This window comes from Pygocentrus nattereri, chromosome 5 (genome assembly GCF_015220715.1).
Source record: "Pygocentrus nattereri isolate fPygNat1 chromosome 5, fPygNat1.pri, whole genome shotgun sequence".
Classification (NCBI taxonomy): Eukaryota; Metazoa; Chordata; class Actinopteri; order Characiformes; family Serrasalmidae; genus Pygocentrus; species Pygocentrus nattereri.
Window position 1 is genome coordinate 21,480,983 of NC_051215.1, and position 22,437 is coordinate 21,503,419.

General features: G+C 41.8%; 1 protein-coding gene and 1 non-coding gene across 3 annotated transcripts in view; both read right to left on the reverse strand.

Annotated features, from left to right (window-relative positions):
- Nucleotides 1-22,437, reverse strand: part of anapc1 (anaphase promoting complex subunit 1) — a 122,171-nt gene that overhangs the window by 38,177 nt on the left and 61,557 nt on the right. For both annotated transcript variants that reach the window (XM_037538864.1, XM_037538863.1), the window contains exons 22-33: nt 21,358-21,436; nt 19,151-19,187; nt 18,941-19,014; nt 16,198-16,376; nt 15,104-15,330; nt 13,150-13,268; nt 11,742-12,013; nt 7,223-7,457; nt 4,049-4,140; nt 3,604-3,738; nt 3,435-3,517; nt 2,920-2,998 (exon numbers count right to left, since the gene is read on the reverse strand). In XM_037538864.1, the coding sequence (XP_037394761.1) occupies nt 2,920-2,998; nt 3,435-3,517; nt 3,604-3,738; nt 4,049-4,140; nt 7,223-7,457; nt 11,742-12,013; nt 13,150-13,268; nt 15,104-15,330; nt 16,198-16,376; nt 18,941-19,014; nt 19,151-19,187; nt 21,358-21,436 (1,611 nt within the window). The remainder of the gene's footprint in view (nt 1-2,919; nt 2,999-3,434; nt 3,518-3,603; nt 3,739-4,048; nt 4,141-7,222; nt 7,458-11,741; nt 12,014-13,149; nt 13,269-15,103; nt 15,331-16,197; nt 16,377-18,940; nt 19,015-19,150; nt 19,188-21,357; nt 21,437-22,437) is intronic.
- Nucleotides 5,803-5,917, reverse strand: LOC119263538. The gene has a single exon (XR_005130340.1). It is a non-coding gene; the product is annotated as a U5 spliceosomal RNA (small nuclear RNA).

The following is a 22,437-nucleotide window of genomic DNA, read 5'->3' on the forward strand; positions in this document are numbered from 1 at the left end:
CACTCTCTCCCTCCCTTTTCCCCCTCCACTCTCTCCCTCATTCACTCTCTCCCTCCTTCAGTATCTGCCTCTATCCCTTCCACTCTCTCCCTCATTCATTCTCCCCTTCACTCTCTCCCTCCTTCATTCTCTCCCTCTTCTCCTCCACCCTCTCCCTTCATTCTCCCTCTCTTCCCCTCCACTATCTCACTCATCCATTTTCCCCCTCTTCCCCTCCACTCTCTCCCTCCTTTTTCCCCCTCCACTATCTCCCTCATTCATACTCTCTCTTCCCCTCCACTCTCTCCCTCATTCATACTCTCTCTTCCCCTCCACTCTCTCCCTCCTTCACTCCCTCCCTCATTCATTTTCCCCCTCTTCTCCTCCACTCTTTCCCTCATTCACTCTCTCCCTCCCTTTTCCCCCTCCACTCTCTCCCTCATTCACTCTCTCCCTCCCTTCAGTATCTGCCTCTATCCCTTCCACTCTCTCCCTCATTCATTCTCCCCTTCACTCTCTCCCTCTTCTCCTCCACCCTCTCCCTTCATTCTCCCTCTCTTCCCCTCCACTCTTTCCCTCATCCATACTCCCCCTCTTCCCCTCCACTCTCTCCCTCCTTTTTCCCCCTCCACTATATCCCTCATTCATACTCTCTCTTCCCCTCCACTCTGTCCCTCCTTCACTCCCTCCCTCATTCTTTCTCCCCCTCTTCTCCTCCACTCTTTCCCTCATTTACTCTCTCAATCATTTGTTTTCCCCCTCTTCTCCTCCACTCTTTCCCTCATTCACTCTCTCCCTCCCTTTTCCCCCTCCACTCTCTCCCTCATTCACTCTCTCCCTCCCTTTTCCCCCTCCACTCTCTCTCTCATTCACTCTCTCCCTCTTCCTCTCCACTCTCTCCCTCCTTCACTCTCTCCCTCTTCCCCTCCACTCTTTCCCTCATTTACTCTCTCAATCATTCGTTTTCCCCCTCTTCTCCTCCACTCTTTCCCTCATTCACTCTCTCCCTCCCTTTTCCCCCTCCACTCTCTCCCTCATTCACTCTCTCCCTCTTCCTCTCCACTCTCTCCCTCCTTCACTCTCTCCCTCTTCCCCTCCACTCTCTCCCTCCTTCACTCTCTCCCTCTTCCCCTCCACTATCTCACTCATCCATTTTCCCCCTCTTCCCCTCCACTCTCTCCCTCCTTTTTCCCCCTCCACTATCTCCCTCATTCATACTCTCTCTTCCCCTCCACTATCTCCCTCCTTCACTCTCTCCCTCATTCATACTCTCTCTTCCCCTCCACTCTCTCCCTCCTTCACTCCCTCCCTCATTCATTTTCCCCCTCTTCTCCTCCACTCTTTCCCTCATTCACTCTCTCCCTCCCTTTCCCCCTCCACTCTCTCCCTCATTCACTCTATCCCTCCTTCAATATCTGCCTCTATCCCTTCCACTCTCTCCCTCTTCTCCTCCACCCTCTCCCTTCATTCTCCCTCTCTTCCCCTCCACTCTTTCCCTCATCCATACTCCCCCTCTTCCCCTCCACTCTCTCCCTCCTTTTTCCCCCTCCACTATATCCCTCATTCATACTCTCTCTTCCCCTCCACTCTGTCCCTCCTTCACTCCCTCCCTCATTCTTTCTCCCCCTCTTCTCCTCCACTCTTTCCCTCATTCACTCTCTCCCTCTTCCTCTCCACTCTCTCCCTCCTTCACTCTCTCCCTCTTCCTCTCCACTCTCTCCCTCCTTTTTTCCCCCCTCCACTCTCTCCCTCCCTTTTTCCCCTCCACTCTCTCCCTCATTGACTCTCTCCCTCTTCCCCTCCACTCTCTCCCTCATTCACTCTCTCCCTCCCTTTTTCCCCTCCACTCTCTCCCTCATTCACTCTCTCCCTCTTCCCCTCCACTCTCTCCCTCCTTCACTCTCTCCCTCTTCCTCTCCACTCTCTCCCTCCTTTTTTCCCCCCTCCACTCTCTCCCTCCCTTTTTCCCCTCCACTCTCTCCCTCATTGACTCTCTCCCTCTTCCCCTCCACTCTCTCCCTCCTTCCCCCCCCTCCACTTTCTCCCTCATTCACTCTCTCCCTCCCTTTTTCCCCTCCACTCTCTCCCTCATTCACTCTCTCCCTCTTCCCCTCCACTCTCTCCCTCCTTTTTCCCCCCTCCACTCTCTCCCTCATTCACACTCTCTCTCTTCCCCTCCACTCTCTCCCTCACTCTCCCTCTTTCCCTCCACTTTCTCCCTCATTTACTCTCTCAATCATTCGCTTTCCCCCTCTTCTCCTCCACTCTCTCCCTCATTCACTCTCTCCCTCTTCCTCTCCACTCTCTCCCTCCTTCACTCTCTCCCTCTTCCTCTCCACTCTCTCCCTCCTTTTTTCCCCCCTCCACTCTCTCCCTCCCTTTTTCCCCTCCACTCTCTCCCTCATTGACTCTCTCCCTCTTCCCCTCCACTCTCTCCCTCCTTCCCCCCCTCCACTTTCTCCCTCATTCACTCTCTCCCTCCCTTTTTCCCCTCCACTCTCTCCCTCATTCACTCTCTCCCTCTTCCCCTCCACTCTCTCCCTCCTTTTTCCCCCCTCCACTCTCTCCCTCATTCACACTCTCTCTCTTCCCCTCCACTCTCTCCCTCACTCTCCCTCTTTCCCTCCACTTTCTCCCTCATTTACTCTCTCCATCAGTCATTCTCCCCCTCTTCCCCTCCACTCTTTCCCTCATTCACTCTCTCCCTTCCTTTTTTCCCCTCCACTGTCTCCCTCATTCACTCTCTCCCTCTTCCCCTCCACTCTCTCCCTTCCTCTCCACTTTCATTCATTCCCCAGTCTTCCCTTCCACTTTCTCCCTCTTTTACTCTCTCCATCATTCATTCATTCTCCCCCTCTTCCCCTCCACTCTCTCCCTCATTCATTCTCTCCCTCATTCACTCCACTCCCTCCCTCTTCCCCTCAACTCTCTCCCTCTTACCCTGAGCAGCAGGAACTCTGGCTTGATGAAGTCCAGCAGGAACATGGTGTCTGGGGCTTTCAACCAATCAGCTATAGACCTACAGGGGCGAGAGAGAGAGATAGAAAGAGAGAGAGAGAGAGAGAGAGAGAGGTGTGGGGGGGGGGAGGAAGAGAGAGAGGAAGAGAGAGAGGGGGGACAGGAAGAGAGACAGATAGAGAGAGAGAGAGGGGGAGAGAAAGAGAGGTGTCAAGATCAAACAGAATCTCTGGCCGTTTCCAGTTTGCACTCACGGAAGAATAAGAAGAATAAGTTCTATTACAGAGTGCGAGAGAGAAACACAGAGAGAGTGAGAGACAGAGAGTGAAAGTGAGAGACAGAGAGAGAGAATGAGAGAGAGAGAGAGACAGAGAAAGAGAGAGAGAGCGAGAGAGAGCGAGAGAGATCGAGAGAGCGCGAGAGAGCGCGAGAGAGATCGAGAGATCGCGAGAGAGCGCGAGAGAGAGCGCGAGAGAGAGCGCGCGAGTGCCCCTTGCCTGTTGTTGGTCTTGAGGTAGATCATGGCAAGGGCCAGGGTGGCTCCAGGGCAGGTGACATCTACGTTTATGGTGTCTCCTTCCTGAGACCAACACACTGAATCAGTTAATCTGGACTCAAACACTGAAACTGAACTAAAGCTGAGTTTACTGGTCCTGATCTGGTCACCTTGATCTGGTAGCTGGGGGACTTGTGCTTCTCCCTGTTAATGCCGGCGTGAGTGCGGCGGTGGCCCCCCACCATGTACTGATAGAGCTGCTCTGGCACGTTCAGGTCAGTCATCCCAATCAGGTTACTACCGTGCTGTAAACACAGACACAACCAGCTTCAGTAAAATCTAAAAAGCATCCATTCGCCTTCACTATTCGATGTAGAACACTGATCTGACCAACCATGAGCAGCTTTAATTGGAAAGCTGCTGTTGTTTGAGTGTTAGAGATCTGGTTGTGTTGGCCTCGATGATAACATGCAGGAAGGGTGGAGGTCAGGTGACCTTGAGCTTTGGTAATACTGATAAGAGGTGATAAGGCTGTGTTCAAAGTGCCTCCCCAAGGAAACACAGCTTGTTTGAAAGATAACATTCTTGAAATAACTTGGCAACACAGCCACTCACCCCGAGACAGACCATGCCGAGTGCCAGGCCTGCTGCTAGAGAGTACGATTCTCGGTCCGTGCAGTACTCCATCTCAGGACCCGGAGGACGGCCTGCAGGAACACACAAACACACTGGTGAAGCACTCTCAGAAAACCTAGAGACCACAGCTGCACAACAAATGGTAATTTTCTCATCATCATGGTGGGAGTTTTAGTGATGAACACATCGTTAAGTGCTGCATGACAGAACAAATCAAATCACTTTTTTTTACTTTGGTTTTTGATTTCAATTTAGTTTCAGTTAGTCACGTAATGCAGTAAAGGCTTTACTTCAGTTTTTATTTAGTTTCAGTTTTATTAATTACTATTTTGATTAATGCGGTGATGATTGCTGTTTGATCATGGGAGGATAAAATGAGTCCACCACCAGCTTTTCGTAAAAATAAGATGGCCAAACACACACTGTTTACACAAGTTTCTCACTAACTCCATTTATTTATTTATTTATAGTTATTTTCAGTGGTGGACAGTAACTGAGTAAATGTAATTAGCTTCAGTACTTAAGTAGTTATTTGTTCGTGTATCTGTACTGACGTTTTTCCATTTTGGGCGACTTTTTACTTTCACTCCATTTCAGAGTCAAATATCCGACTTTTTCCTCCACTACATTTTGAGAAATCCTTCGTTCCTTTTGGTTTCTGTGTGTATAAAAACGTAACATGTCAAAACGATAGAAGCGCAAAGCAAGAACAACAATCAGGCCAGAGCGGTCACTTTGTTTTGAGCTGATTCTGACCTGTTGGTCATACCGACCCAGTGCAGCACACGCTTTAACATCAGTGCAGCAGCCTGAAAATTTGGGAGAGTCTATTCAACATAAATGATGAACTAACCTAACTTTGTGTAAATAGAGCACAATATAGAAATATGTCCACATATGCAGTCGTGACTGATGCGGCTTTTTTCTGAATTTATACAAACACCATTTCATTTTATAGTAAATTAGTTTGGGCTGGTTTATGTTTATGAACAGAGACCTACAGATCAATATAGTAAAGGGGTTCATTTGTGATCCTGAGTTTAAAGCCAGTTTTTATTAAACTTAAACTTGGAACTAAGTTATAAATAAATCTTAAACTGAAACTTTGCTTGTTTGTAAAAAAAAAAAAAGTGATTTCAGAGCCACTCGGTTCTCCCTGATGGAAACTGTTTACCTTCAGTGTTTTGTGCTTATGATCATTCTTTCACCTAAAACGAGTTCATGAAGCGAGTCTTGTTATAAAAATGATAACAGGACATTACAGCCATGATTAATCTTTTAGTACTTTTACTTTCGATACTTAAGTACATTTGAAGGTAAATACTTTTGTACTTTCACTCAAGTGGAGTAATATTTTATCTTGGGTGTCTCTACTTTAACTCAGCTACATGGTTTGAATTTAATTGAATTGAATTTGGAACCATTTGTCACAGTGTTTGCACACTGTGAAATCAGACCTCTGCATTTAACCCAACCGTGCAGTGAAACACCCACATACATTCACGTTAGTGAACACACACACACACACACACACACAAACACACACACAGTGAGCACATTTGCCCGGAGCAGTGGGCAGCCCTATCCACGACGCCCAGGGAGCAATTGGGGGTTAGGTGCCTTGCTCAAGGGCACTTCAGTCACGGACTGTCAACCAAGAGGATCGCACCGACAACCTTCCGGTCACAGGGCTGGTTCCCTAACCTCCAGCCCACAACTGCCCCCACAGATTTAGCTTTGCCATAGCAGAGCCTTCAAAAATAAGAAGAACTTGTCAATGTTCCCCTCCACGGAAATCCTTAGTAAAAGGCAAAAGATTTGTGCGTGAGTGAAGAGAAAGCTGAGCTACTTTGTACTTTGTCCAAACACCGTTGATTTCTACAGTGAACGTTATAGTTTTTATTTAGTGTTTAATTTTTAACATTTTTATTACAGTTAATTTTTCACTCATAGTACTCATTTAGTAATAGTTTTAGTTAACTATAATAGCCCCAACTCACACAAAGAAGCAAAGTGATGTAACTGGATTTGTGGGACAAAGCGTTAGAACTAACAAGTCTTTCCTTACATTGCAAAAAATTATGTTTAAGATGTAGATCTTAAATCTAGTCAATGTGTCTAATATTGCTTATTAATAATAATGATGAGATTGCTGCAAGCTAATTTTAAGATAACTTATTTCTGGACATTATTTACTTGTGTAAAGTGATTTCATTAAGTCAATGTATCTCATTGTATTAGACAATTTAATTGTATTATAATTTTACTTTTAGTATTATACTTTTTCAGCACCAGACTGCGCATGGAAATTTTCCTAATTTGTTCTTAAATAAAAGAGTTTGATGAAGTATATAATACACAAGTCCAGAGAGGACCAGTTTTCTGGGTTTTTATTTTGACATGAGTTAACTCTCGTTATCTCAAGATAATGAGTAAATTATCCTATGATCTCAAGAAAACAAAGTTGCTAGCTTGACACAAATTATTGATCCTGTTACTTCAAGATAAGGTATCTTGTTATCTCAAGATAACAAAATGTCTATCTTAAAATAATGAGTTACTTATCTTGTTATCTCGATCTTGTTATCTCAACAATCCAGAAAATTATAGCAACAGCTCATGATCTCTCTGGACTTACAAACATTATAAACACTTATTATAAATACTAAATATTTACTCCTCAGTTCCATGATGTCACGAAAACATTTACAGGTATCCTCCTAGTCAGCCTACAGCTGTTTAGCCCTGCCCATCCATGCTAAAGCTATAAGGAGTGTTTCAGCTCTGCTTTTTGAATGAGGTACAGCCAATCAGAACAGAGGTAATTTACATATATCAGTCTTAAAGGTAAAGTAACAAATACAGTTTAATTACAGAGATAAAGACAGGTTGGAAATTGGTCACGCCTGAGGCGTTTGGAGCTCAGGGAGAAAACTAAAGTAGAGGAATAATGAAGGATATGGGCTTTTTAAATCGTCCCACTTGACTGCCATTTGAAGATGATGGAAGTCTCATTACGGGTGGGATTTCCAAACAGAGCCTGCCCCCTACCACCATCACCTGGACATGCACATCTTTAACAAACAACACAAACCATCACATCAATGGACAGCAACCAAAGAGCAGGGCTGACTCTGAACCCACTGGACTGACCGATCTCAGCAAGCAGCACTTCAGCGTTGTGCCGGTGGCCGGTGCCCTGGTAGACAAGGCCGATGCCCACGACGGCGGCCACTTGCACACTGTGCGGCACGTCCAGCTCGGTGGAGGTGGGTGGCAGCAGCGCTGGAATGTGAATACTCAGCAAGCGTGTGATAGACATGTCCATGGTGCCCAGTTTGGCGGCCGATACACCCAGTAGGAGCCCAATGCTCGTCATCTCATGACCCTAAGAAGGAGCAGAAAAAAAAGAAGTCCAGTAATCTGTGGAAAGCCCAAACTCAGGTAGCCTAATGAAGCATGCACAGCAGCTGCCTACAGTCACAGTGATGCTGTAATACGTGGTATGCAAGTTAAATCAGTATGATTGTCAGTGGCGACCACAAAAATGTAAATATGTTTTTGCAGTTTTTGCTTTGCAAATGTACAAGTCAGAAAGTACCAATGTGCCTACACTGTTTATTTTCTGCTTCAGCAGCAGAGCCAGGTCAGCACTAGGGCTGAACAAAATCATTTTTATATCTAAATTAGAAAAAGAGTGCAATTTACAAGTCATAACAAGTTATATGTGGGGAAATTTACCTTATAATGCAGAGCTTGTAAGCTGGCAGTCTAGTGTACTACATTCAGCACTCAAATCTCAAAAAAAATGGATGTGCAGAATGAAAGTGAGTGAAAAAATACATATAATGGCTGAAGAAAAACCGAACTTCCCCCATTTTTTCATTTGTAAGAAATGAGCTGAACATATTATATAAACTTTTAAAGTTTCAAAACATTCTGTCCATATAATCCATGTATACAACAACAGCCTGTTTTGAGTTCACTGTTGTTGAGACATCAGACATTCGCCTTTCAGCCTACAACAATTAAGCTCCACCCATTCAACCCGAAGTTATAAGGAGCATTTTTTCCCAGATTGCTTTTGTAATGAAGCACAATACAGGGCAGCCAATCATCTCTGCTGTATTTACATACATCAGCCTTAAAAGCACAGTAAAAAATGCCTGTTTATTTCTAAGGGTTTGGTTAGATTGGATTACTGAGTAAAGGTACTGAGCCAATGAAATGTAGCTAGCATCTAACCAGATGTGCGAAATACAGTATTATTTACATACAAAGTGCAGGAATATGTCCAATTAAGGACTGCAGAGTAGTACAAAAGATGCTGTATATACATTACACACACACACACACACACACACACACACACACACACACACATATATATATATATATATATATATATATATATATATATATATATATATATATATATAAACACAGCATCGTGGCTATATACACATAATCTTATCCAGAGCAACTTATAATTTGATCATATTACACAGGTAGATGAAGGTGGTGTTAGGAGTCTTGCCTATTTGGACTATTTGGTATAGTGTGGGGTGGTTACCCAGGTGGGGGACTGAACCCTGGTCTACAGCGTAGAAAGCAGGTGTTACCCACTACACTATTCCAACATGTAACAGTGCAGGAAGAGACTGTATAAATATGAATAGTGCAATAATACCAGGTCATAAAATATAGTTATAAAATGCGGTTAAAGTGACAGCGTGGAGTTCAGCATGGTCACAGCCTCAGGGATAAAGCTCTTCCTGAGCCTGCTGGTTTGGGAGTGGAGGCGCCAATGCCTGTCAGATGGGAGGGTAAAACGTCTAAGGCTAGGAAAAGAAACGGCCTTGATAATATTCCTTGCCCTGCCTATTTAAACCACACATGGATAAATGAATTATGGCTCTTTTTGACACATAAACCCAGACCTTGTAAGGTATTTTTCTATGGATGGATGGACTTTAAGGGCCCAAGTCCTAATTTTTCTGGTATATTATTGTTTCCCTTGTGGCCCTCTTACAAGGTCTGGGTTTATGTGCCAAAAAGAGGGCCCTTAAAAAAATGGGCCCTTAAAGTGTTTAAGTTAAATGCTTAAGGGATTGATTTAAATATTTACATTTAAAAACATGTCAAAAAGTTAAGCTGAATATGTTACGCAGCTTACTGAAGGTACGGGGACCAAAATTCACTGAAGATGTTTAATGTTTATAATTTAAATCACAACTGCAATGTTAGTGCAGAAATAGTGCAGTTTGAAAAAGCTTCACTAACAGGATGGAGGCTCCCTGCCACCAGTATCTCAGATTTACAACGCAAACTAATACACAAGTTCACAAGATGAGGCTAAGAACAATAGCACGTTGTTCATTCATTCATTCATTGATTCTTCACACTAAAGTGTGTAAAACAGGATGTTTCCCACTGGTTTCTCGTAATTGAGTACTATCAGAGTCTAGAAAGCCTTGGTCACCAATCTCGATGTGGTGAAGGGCAGTGCAAATACGCCGTGTATAGATTAAGCTATAGATTACACATATGCACCGTGACCACCGAAAGTAGCGATAGAGCCTGGCCTGACTGGAAATGAGAGAACACAGAGCGTGTTATGGCACCATGCAGTGTCATAGTGAAACTGTGTTTTACGTTCGCCTTTCATGTGAGAAAAACAACAGGATGAGAGCAAAGCTCAAAAAAGAGAGACAGCTGAGAAAAGAAAAAAAAATAAGAGTATGTATCCATTCCAGTTTTGGAACTAATGAGACTGAGACTGAAGAAAGATTTAAATCTCATTCAAGCTCGTACCAACAAGAGGAGCCGCTGTGTCACATCAGTGTTGAACTGCCCCTTTAATAAGGCGTCTTATCTCCTGTTTAAAGCAGAGCGCTTCAAAATACACAGCGCGCCTTGAGGAAGTATCTCTCACACTCTCACCAAACTTCAAGAACACTGTCCTAACGGCTATGTGAGCCAGTCCTATCCTCCACTGAATCCCCACCGATTCCCGTTAAGCTTCTAGCTTCAAAGTAACCGCTGTTACCAATGCACTCCACATGCTCCAACACAGATCTCCATTATAGATAAGCGGCAGTGAGTCACTCTGTTCAGACTGAATCATTCCATCATTTTACTCAGTCCACTTCAGTTATTTCACAGACAGAAAACTGATCTGAGGCCTACAGTTGGATAATTTGGATAAAGACAGGGCAGTCCCGCTGCCTCAGGAAGATCAAAAAGATCCGGTCAGACAGTGTCACCCAGCACACGGCCTGTTCACCATCCTGCCATGAGGCAGGAGATTTCGCAGCATCCAGGCTAGAACAACCCGGTTAATGAACATTTTCTACCCACAGGCTGTCAGGCTTCTGAACAAGCTGTGAAGCTGTGGGTCCGTCCCCAACTACCATTTCACTCAGTCACTCTGTCAGCATTATTATTATATCATATCATCTCTGCTATGGACAATAACACCTTAATACTAAGTCACTTTAAACAACACTGAGTCACTTAAGCCACTTTAAAATGCATATTTCTCTATATTTGTGTATACTTCTCTATATTTTAAGTATATAGCTGAGCCTCACCACAAGCATTTCAATTCATAAATGTCCTAACGTGTTGTGCAAATGACAAATAAACTTGAAACTTGAAACAGAGTTCACAATATCAATGCACTGATATACTGAATAAACTCTTGGCAATAACCAGAGATGCACCGATACCACTTTTCCCTTCCGATATTGATACCGGATCCTTAAGGACTGGCCAATACCGTTACTGACACTCAGCCCCAACCCCATTTCATCCATTGCCCCTACCACTTAGCTCTTAGCCTTCAGTTTTGCGTGTTCACCTCTAGGAGTATGGTGTGCCGATTCTCCACACTGCTGCGGAGTGATAATTTAATCTCAACAGCCATGAAACTGAATCTGAAGAGAAGGTGGAAGTTTCAACAAGACAATGATCTGAAACACACAGCCAAAATAATTTAAGGTAAAGGCGCTTGCAGGGCCGAGCCAAACTCCTGACTTGATTACCTTAGGGACTGAAGAGAAATTGCCAAGAGAAACAGGCTAAATAGTCCAAAATGGAACAACAGTGCTGCAACGAGCTGCTTATTTCTTACCAAAGACATCTTGAAACTTTAACTGCCAACATACAAATTTTTTGTTCATGTTTATAAAGGCAAAAAACATCATGTGTGAAATGGTGAAGTGGCTGTATGTGCTGGAAGTACATTAAACAACAAAAACACCGTTTGAAGACACATCTCTTCACACAGCACTTAAATGAGCATTGAATTATAAGATGCACTTATTTATTATATTTTATTGTATTGCACTGTGTATTGTAGTTTATAGTATTGTATTACATTGAACGGCAAAGAGTTCTGTGTTCAACTCTGTTCCTTTTTTCTGGGTATCTACAGTGACTTTTGTTTCTAGCAGTATCTGAGCTCCGGTCTGTCTTTTTCTCTAAGCTATTGGTAACTAGCAAAGATACTTTCTCTAGATAAACAAAGCACTTCTTGTAAGTCGCTCTGGATAAGAGCATCTGCTAAATGCTGTAAATGTAAATGTATACCTGCATCCCCTCATTGTGGTCAGCATAGTAATGGGTTCCAAAAGGCCAAAATCATTTCTACTTCCAGCTGGTCACTTACCTTGGTGAGGTAATCGTGGATGTTGAGCGTGGCAAGTTTGGTGAGGTGGCCGTTGAGGCCCAGAGCCATGAGGAAGCCAGCATATTCGTTGGCTAACTCGGCGCTCTTGGGCTTGTTGTAGGCGATCCAGGCCGATTCCACCTGAGAAGCCGGCGCGATCTTCAGGCCAGCCGCCACTCCATTGTGGAAGCTGGGCCAGCTGGTCATGTTGGGTGGCACATCTATATTTCCGCTGTTAAGGTCCACCATGGTGTTCCTGGGAGGAGCTCGGCCTGTGAGAGGGAAAAAAGTATGTGACACTCACACCATCAAAACTACAATAAACAGTAAATGCAGATCATTAGTACAGAACTGTTTCTGCATGGCTTTTCTACAAACACATCATCTAGGCATTTCTGTCCCAACATCTTCATATTAAGTAAAAAGCTAAGACTATAGAACTTCAACGTGTTTAGCCAGAAATATGAAGGCAGAGAGACAATCTTAAAGAACTGCTCTCTAATCATGTGGCTCCGTTGAACCACTTGGCAAAGGAAGAGAAGTATTATCTGAGGACATCAAAGAGCTGAGCCTACGCCTGATGAAGCAGGATTCTAACTCAGCATGAGAGAATGTGAGAGCCCAGAGCAGACCCCACACAGCAAAGCCTGAGCTCTCACTGTGCAAGCTTTTCCACATAAAATGCTGGAAGTAGAAGTGTCTGTTATAGGCATTTAACTGACAGCGTGATGCAAAGCAAGACCATTCATAATTCATAACATAGCTTTTTAAGACACTTCAGACCAGAGGCTAAAACATTGTGCTTGATTATATATATATATATATATATATATATATATATATATATATATATATATATATATATATATATATATACACACACACACATATATATATATACACGAACCAGAGGTGGACGGGCTCCCCTGTTGTGAGTCTTGGTTCCTATAATTCACATTCTGTTAGTGATAAATCTAGAACCTCTAGAAGGACTAAAGGTGACCTTTTTGGACAAAATTAGTCCCAAGCATTTAAGAATTTAACCACTTGTGTCCAACCAAAACCTAAATGAAAATAAATGAGAGTATTACTGCAGTGCTTGCAGAATTTAAATACAACAAGCATGATGAGCATTTCAAATAACTATAAATCAAAAATTACTGCACTATTTTATTTTATTTTTTTCAGAGAATTCATTAGGTCTTCTCTGAAGGTCCTGAAGGTTCTCCACTGATGTACATTGCATGAAAGGTCAATGGTTGGTGTGAGCCAGTGGTTTGTCCATTTTCAATCCTGGAGAAGTTTAGTGCAGCATGATTTTCGATTTCTCTGCAGTTGATTATAAGATGTAGGACGTATGCTAGAGCAGAGAAATCACTAAAGCTGGACTCGACATGAAAAGGCTTACCAGTCAGGTTAAGCTTGGGCACAGGCAGGGGCTCAGTTGGCACAGGGTGGTAAGAAAACAGTGTGAAGAGGCCTCGGCCTACAGGCAGAGCCATGGTGCGCTGACAAAGCTGCAGCAACCTGGTACATAAAGAGGGCAATAGAGTTAAACTACAGTGGATAAATGGCAGCTCAAGGGGGGGAGAAAACACACAAAAAGCTGCTTACAGATGAACCACAAATCACTACTGTATTAAGAACTACCATCTAATACTAATGCAGTGGAAGAACCAAAGTGAGATGACAATCTACAGACATTTGTCTTTGGATTTAAAGCTTATTTTGTCACAGTCATTATTGGTTTTATATGCAGTACGGTGCAAATGCTAGATCAACCTTTTTAATTCACCCTTATTTAATTGTAAAACAGTCAAAACAGTCATTATGTACAAGTTATACATTTTTCAGCATGAGGTTACTGCACAGTTTCGTTTTTTCAAAAAAAATCTGCATGCTTCTCGTAAACACCTCCAAAGTCTTAGTCTCATTTTCTATTTCTCACGATCCAAGTAATCCCAGTTACAAATTTAGACTCTTCAGTGTTCTTGTGCAATTTTTTTTCTTTTGTCTCTATTTTTGCTTCTCAGTGAGGCTTTTCTTGATCAGCTACACATCCTTTCAGACCCACAGCGCTGTCGTCCTCTCACAGTGGAAGGGTGGACAGAAACACCTCTGAATGTTTTCAGATCTGAAGCAGCTTGATTTTCTCCTCTCTCTCAAAGATAAAAGCTTTAAGTGCTGTTTATCTGTTGGGGCAGTTTTGGGGCTTGACCAGCTCTTCCAGGTGGTTGTTAGGAGTCCCATGGGTTTTAATCAGTTTTTGAACTCCAGTTTTGGAAACTTCTGTTTTTTTTCTCTTATTTTTCTTCCTATCAACTTTCTCTTTCCTTACATAAATGTATTATCTTTCATCTAATCTCCCCAGAAATATGTTCCAAAGTATTTAAGAATCACACAAGACCGAAGCAGTTAAGGGGAGTTCAAATACTTGCTTGTGTAGATGTTTGTGTCTCTTTAAAAGAAAACATGTCACTGACTCATTTTGGGAACACACACACTCAATATATATATACATATATATATTTATTTCGCTGCTTTTGGAAGAAAACCTCATAACTCCATTTTTGTCATTTACAGTTTTTGACATAATTTAAAACTGCCTGTTGTTCTTTACTTTGTGTGTGAATTTGACAAATGGACCAAAAGAAACAGCCCAGAATGACTTGGAGGGTGGGAACAGTCTGGTTCCATTGACTTACATTAAAACTAAAGAAGGTTTTTACCTTCTCCGGGAAAGTTACCATTTTGGAGATACTACACACACACACACACAAAAACACACACACACACACACACACACACACACACACACACACACACACACACATATATATATATATATATATATATATATATGTGTGTATATATATATATATATATATATATATATATATATATATATATATATATATATATATATATATACACATACATACATACATATATATATGTAGAGAGAGAGAGAGAGAGAGAGATTGTATAGCGGTTTTGTATTTTTGTATATCAGTTTTACGGTGAAGAGTCCTGACATAGAGCTGTTTTCCATTACTAACAACAAACCCAAACCTGATCTACTATGACTCACATTCTGTCACTGAAATATCTAGACTAGAGTGACCTCTCACTAGAGTGAGTGGAAGAGTTACAGTGGCAGCAAGTGCACAAAGACAAAGAGCAAACAACGTAAATACTGAAAGATCTGGTATTATACTTAGTTGCTGGAAGCCTCTGTGTACATTTTTTTTTCAACCCTGACATTAAAAAATTAACAACTCGTACTTAATTATTTTAAAATTCTAATGAATTTGCATCTTGTGTAAATCACTGAATCGCTCTAAACAGTTGGGTTCACTCACTTATTCTCCTTCTCCTCAATGTATTCGTGGTCGCTGACCTCTGGCAGATGGGGCACATTGACACGGACAGGTCTGGAGCTCTGAAGCAGACGCCGAACCTCTTGCAAACGCAAATCCTGACTCCAAATTAACCCGGTCACCTCTGGGTGAAGATCTGCCATTCCATCCTCTTCCTCATCCGCCTCGGTTGTTACTGGGGGTTCTAATGGCACATTCAACCCAACCATCTCACAAACACAAAAAAAGAAAACAAAGAGTAAAATGAAAGCTTACTAAAGAAGGAAGATTTTCTGTTTAAAGGGAGCCTATCGTGCTTTTCAGATTTTCCTCCTTCCTTTAGTGTGCTGTGAAGCTTTTTGTACTGTGAAGCTTTTTGTGCATGTAAACATTCTTCAAATTCCCAAAGCTCAGTGTTCCCTCCAGAGGGAAAAATTCTCTCCCACAGAACCCACTTTTCTCAGCTGCCTGAAACACGTCATTGGAATTTCAGCCCTTTTTTCCTGATGTCATCTCGTAACACAGTCCTAACTGCCCACCTACTGGCAAACTCAGCACCCTCACACAGCACACAGTGGCTACTGGAGGAGAAAGAGTGTGGTCAGTGCTGTAGTGTGTGGATGCTAAAGAACCAGTCACAGCAGAGTTTGCTCAGGAGAGAAGGGTCTGTCTGCAGACTGCAGGACGGGGCCGGAACCGCTCTGGAGGATGACTGATCAGAACAGTGTGCACATGCTGACCAGTCAGAGCACCCTGGGCTCATCGGGAGCCGGGGCTTAGGAGCTCAACCAGAGCTTTTCAGATACAGAGAGATGCACGGTATGAGGAAAATAGTGTGTTTTTGGAACACTGAAGCTTTAAATGTATTCTAATAGGTTTAAAAAATTCAAACTATGAAGATTGAAAATGAGCATAATATGTCTCCTTTAAACCAGAGCCTACTGCTATGGTAATAAAAGTGACATCACATCTCATAATAAACTTGAACAGTACTGAGACATATTGAGCCATGTCCCAAATGGTGCACTGTCAGGCACTGGTCATAAGAAAGCACCCTCTGTGATGCACTAAGCAGGTCAAACCTTTCACTTGCTTACCGGCTTTCCTTTGGCCAGGGAAACTTTATGAGCCTGCTTGGTTAAATCCTGTCGTCCAATCAAAGCACAGACCTCTTCGGACCATTCGGAGCAGGGGTGTTCTCTGCACTGGCTGATGGCATCTCTGATCGGCAGAGCCACACCAAAAGGCACGGATTCCAGGTCCTTCAGCATGAAGCCTGAAAATAAAACCAAATGAAACTCAGAGCATAACACATTTTTTTTTGTATACAAAAGCAATCTGGAAAATGATTCAGAGAAAACAGGGATGTCTTTTAATTGCAGTTTTTTTCTTTACATCGTGAAACTTTGATGCAACTTTAAATGCTTGAAACTTATATTGAAAATTATATTCAGCTGATAACTTGCATAACTTAAAAGGGCCTGCAACCCATTCGCAACATGTCTGAAACTCGATGACAACACCTGAAACTTTGTGACAAAACAAAAACTCAACTTTGTGAAACAAATTCTAAAAAAAAATCTAAATGCTGATAAAGCACCATGTGTTCATGTTGGATGAATCATTTCAAACGATTGAGATCCTGAAGGTTTATATGCAAGGTTTATGGGTTTCATTTGGTCAGTTATCTGAGCCAAACCCACCAACAAACGAGCTCTTAACGTCTGTTGTGTAAATGGCCACTGGTTAGCATTTATTCATCTTCAGCCTGCTGTTATTTTGATCTACATATCTAGATTATTCATTTTCTTCTCTCTTGACACCCAAAATTTTAAACAGAACTCAAACATTTGTAATCCAGATGATTACAATTACCACAGAATAGAAGACCAAAATGCTCTCCTTAACAAACCTGCAGTGATTCTAGGACAGAATCAGTGAAGCACAAAATACAACCACAACATCTACTTAAGTTCTGAGCATAGCAAAGAGTCAAATATACAGTAAAGAACCATAGATAAAATAGATGGATATATTTGAATACAACACATTTTTGAAAACAGGAACAACTGCTGTATAATAGAAAGAACAAAAAAATGATTGTACTTGTCTGATAAAGATGTTATTAATTATAATAAAGCATCAATCTTGCATATGTTAAACCCAGTGCCATCAACATATATTATGGAAAAAAGAGAATTCTACAGTGTGTTCTGAAATGAAATGATAAACAAATAGAGAATGGTGATGAAATAATGATCAAAGGGAACCAAAAATATGCAAATGTAAACATCATGTTGCAGATAACTTCATACAGTAAAAACAACCTATTTCAAAAAAATCCAAGCTGCAATTTTGAGAAACTAGTGGAATAACTGAATTTATTGCACGCAACTTTGATTGCTTTAGGAGTGTGTCACTGTCAAATTGCATAGATAATATGTAGCATGCAATCAGTGTCTGATTGAAATGATGACCTAAGTGACTGTGTGTCTTCATTAGCCAATCTATATTCTACAAGACACGCCAATTATTTTTAGGGATGCACTGTTATGAAAACAGAATACAGATTTTTCATGTACATATCAGCCAATGTCGATACCTAAACAATTAGAATCACATTCCAGAGAAGAGCGATTGTTTATTATTGGGGAGGCTTAAAAATTTCGTAAATTAAGTAAAAACGCAGATATTTTAGTGCAGTAACCCGGCATCACCTAACATTTTGCCCATCTGCAGTAAAATAAATACATTATCAAAGATTGGTTTGAAATACTGGTCAAGTCTAAAGATCGGTCCGGCACTGAATATCTGCTGATACCGATATCATTCCGATATCATCATGAAGCTCTAATTCCTTAATTATTTCATTTTCTTAGCTTCGAACTGTCTTCTGTTCAAGTAATGATTAGGAATACCATAGAAACATAATATATCAAGTCTGTAGCAAGACACTAAACACATATCTTTATAAGCCAAAGGCCAGTACTTGTTTATGCATGATGCATCATTCAGTACATACACACACTACATGGACAAAAGTATGTGGACACCCATCACACCTAGTCTATGAGTTTGTTAGGCATCCAATTACAAAATGATGGACATGAACATAGAGTTGCATTAACATTACCCTTCAATTAAACTAAGTGGCCATGTTCAAATAACGAAAAACAGCCAAGCCCATTATCCCTCTTCTACCAAACTTTACCGTTGGCACTAGGCATTCCGGTATGTAACGTTCTCCTGGCATCCACCAAACACATATTCATCATCAGACAGACATATAGAGAAGCTGATTCATCACTCTAGGGAACACGGTTAAAATGATCCAGAGTCCAGTGGCGGTGCTTTACACCCCTCCAGTCGAAGCTTGGCATTGCACATGGTGATCTTAGGCTTGTGTGCAGCTGCTGAGCCATGAAAACCCATTTCCTGAAGCTCCTGGTTCTTGAGGCAGTTTGGTTGGTAGTGAGTCATGCAACAGTGGATAGGAGTTTTTTACGTGCTATGGTCGTGACCGAGCTGTGGTTGCTCCTAAAAGCTTCCATTTCACAATAACAGAACTTACTGCAAAAATTTCACAAACTGAGTGGCAAAGGTGGCATCAAAAAGTCACTGAGCTCTTCGGGAGGAGTGTTTGTCTATGGACATTGCAAGGGAATGTGCTTGATTTTATACACCTGTTAGCAATGGAGGCTGAAACACTTAAACTCAATAATTAAGAGCAATGTCCACATACATTTGGCCATATAATAAAAACGACAACTTAAATTCAGCTGACCAAAGCCACAGCAGGACATGTGCTGGCGGGTAATGAACTATAAACGTGCATCAAACCTGCAGATGTCAACCACACCACCAGCTTTTCGGCAAGGCAGCCTGAAGGAGCGCTGGGTTTGACGCTGCTCTGCCTGAGGACATATACATGAATCACACAGACTGAAACATAAATGCCTTTAAAGCCCATGTCAAACATTATGTACAATTATAGTTAAGTACCAGACAGAACATGGACAAGACTGTTACTATAGAATGGCCAATTGTTACCTTCTAAGAGCAGGTTCAGTGAAACCTTTCTTTTGTCCTAAAAGAAAAAACAGACAGAAATAATATGTACCATATGCATTACAGTTCATAAACAGTGATCTTTTATATTAAACCCTTAAACTACAAAGGTCTGTATTTGAGCACACAATTCAGTTCTTCACTGATAGCATTAAGGTGGATCATATGATGTGTGAACACTGAACAACTGCATTTATCCCTAAAAAGACATCGGATGTCAGTATCTTATGCTAATATATTATTTTAATTATTTATTCTTTTCAAATGAATGGTGTTTTGTCTTCCTGTTCTTTATGAAATAGCCCATTTTTGTGCAAATGCTTAACTATGCACTTCATATTTAGTGTGGGACACGGGCTACTGGTGCATTTTGTCCAAGTTGTTTAAAAATCCTCATTTTAGGAAAGTTAAACATTGTGATATACACCAGTCAGACATTATGACCACCTCCTTGTTTCTACGCTCATTGACCATTTTATCAGCTCCACTTACTCTATAGCTGCACTTTGTAGTTCTACAGTTACAGACTGTAGTCCATCTGTTTCTCTCATACTTTGTTACCCCCTTTTACCCTGTTCTTCAGTGGGCAGGACCCCCATGAACCCTCACAGAGCAGGTACTATTTGGGTGGTGAATCATTCTCAGTGGTTAGGACCCCCATGGACCTTCACAGAGCAGGTACTATATGGTTCATGGATCATTCTCAGCACTGCAGTAACACTGACATGGTGGTGGTGTGTTAGTGTGTGTTGGGCTGGTATGAGTGGATCAGACACAGCAGTGTTTTTAAACACTGTGTCCACTCACTGTCCACTCTATTAGACACTCCTACCTGGTCAGTCCACCTTGTAGATTTAAAGTCAGAGACGATAGCTCATCTGCTGCTGCACAGTTTGTGTTGGTCATCCTCTAGTCCTTCATCAGTGGTCACAGGCATTCCCCACAGGACGCTGCTGTCTGGATATTTTTGGTTGGTGGACTATTCTCAGTCCAGCAGCGACACTGAGGTGTTTAAAAACTCCAGCAGCACTGCTGCATCTGATCCACTCACACCAACACAACACACACTAACACACCACCACTACATCAGTGTTACTGCAGTGCTGAGAATGACCCATGAACCATGAACCATATAGTACCTACTCTGTGAAGGTCCATGGGGGTCCTGACCACTGAAGAACAGGGTAAAAGGGGCTAACAAAGTATCAGAGAAACAGATGGACTACAGTCTGTAACTGTAGAACTACAAAGTGCAGCTATAGAGTAAGTGGAGCTGATAAAATGGACAATAAGCGTAGAAACAAGGAGGTGGTTTTAACGTTCTGCCTGATCGTAATTATAATGTCTTTAGGTATGGCGATGTTATTTTTCTTGCCACACTGCCCACCTTTACTACATAACCTACTAATAAAGCAGTGGGTCTTCAAGGTTGTTTTAGCACAGGCAATGTTTAAACACAGAACCATGACAACTCAAAGAACCACTGATTGCTTTAAGCGGAATGAAACAGACTTCTAAACATTTCTGCATAATTACATGGTTGAGATGTGAACAAGCGCCATTCAGAGTGGTTTGAGGTGACATGCTTCATTTTAGAGAAAGAATTTTTCACAGGAACCAGACGTCCACCTCTACATGCTGGGTTTACGTGTAGGTTTTTGTGATACAAATTAGTTTTTCAGATTTATCACTATTCTACCATCAACATTTTACAGAAACGTGTAGGTTCACTGGTGGTTCTAGACGGTAAATGAAATGTCTATATTTCTGTTGTAGTCATGGCAACCCCTGGTTCCCATCACCACCACTGTAAAGGAAACTGAACCATTTCACACTAAACCACTCTGAATGGCTCTCTTTATATCTCACAGACTGAACTACGCAGAAAATTTGAAAAAAAATGATGGAATTCTCCTTTAAGTGGTTCCTTGTGGTTGAGAAAATGCTTAATTTCATGATATTTTATGTAATTATTTAAATTAAACAAAAGTCACTTCCACAATGTTACAATGGTCAGATATTACATTCTCCATTATCATCATCATGTATGATCTTCATGATTAAGAAGCTGGAATTTAAAGGGTTAAAAGAAAGGAAATTCCTGTAAGGACTACAGCCAGTCGAGAAGAGCCCCCTCCCCTCTTCATCGTCTACTCTTTTCACACAAACACAGAACTGTGACATCTCACCTGCGGAGAGCCGAGACAGGTACTTAGACACGTTAATGGAGATGGCATTTTCATCTCCCACTACATACAGCGCGTAGCTCTGTGAGAGAGAGAGAGGGAGAGAGAGAGAGAGAGAGAGAGAGAGAGAGAGAGAGAGAGAGAGAGAGAGAGAGAGAGAGAGAGACTGTCATTAGCAGTGGGACAGCACCCATGTGGTTTCGGTTTTCTGCTGCAATGACAGTAAAAGTCAGTCTGGTCGCACTAGCGAGAAATAGCATGTTCGCACTGATTCTAACCAAGGCTGGAGTCATCAACCACATTACTGTATATACCAACCACAGAATGTAGGCAATAACATGCTTTTACAATGTATGGTTCATTCAGAGACAGGACTGCCACCTCAGGTAAAAGAGGAAAGAAACAAGCACACTCCTCAGTTCTTTTATTGCAGAGTTAAAGAAGGACAAGAAAGAGAGAAACGTGCACACACCCACATTAACATATAAACAGCACAATTTTTATGTATATAAATAAACATATCTACAGTACTGCGATAACGTTAGAGACCCTTCATTTATTTACTTTTCAGTCAAAACAGCCACTCAGTACAAGTTATAAAAAAAAAAAAAGCAGGAAACATTTAACAGAAAGAAGGTGCTCAGTCTTACAAGTTGGTTGATCATTTTCTGAAGTAATCCAAACACATCTATATAGCACCAAAACGCCTGACATCATAATGATGGAACAACCCTTTATGGTGCTATATTGAACCCTTTTCAACAAGGTTCTATATAGAACCATCTACAGCACAATCTCAAGAACCCATTCAGTGTATATGTCTTTAGGTATGGTGATGTTATTTTTCTTGCCACACTGCCCACCTTTACTACATAACCTACTAATAAAGCAGTGGGTCTTCAAGGTTGTTTTAGCACAGGCAATGTTTAAACACAGAACCATGACAACTCAAAGAACCACTGATTGCTTTAAGCGGAATGAAACAGACTTCTAAACATTTCTGCATAATTACATGGTTGAGATGTGAACAAGAGCCATTCAGAGTGGTTTGAGGTGACATGCTTCATTTTAGAGAAAGAATTT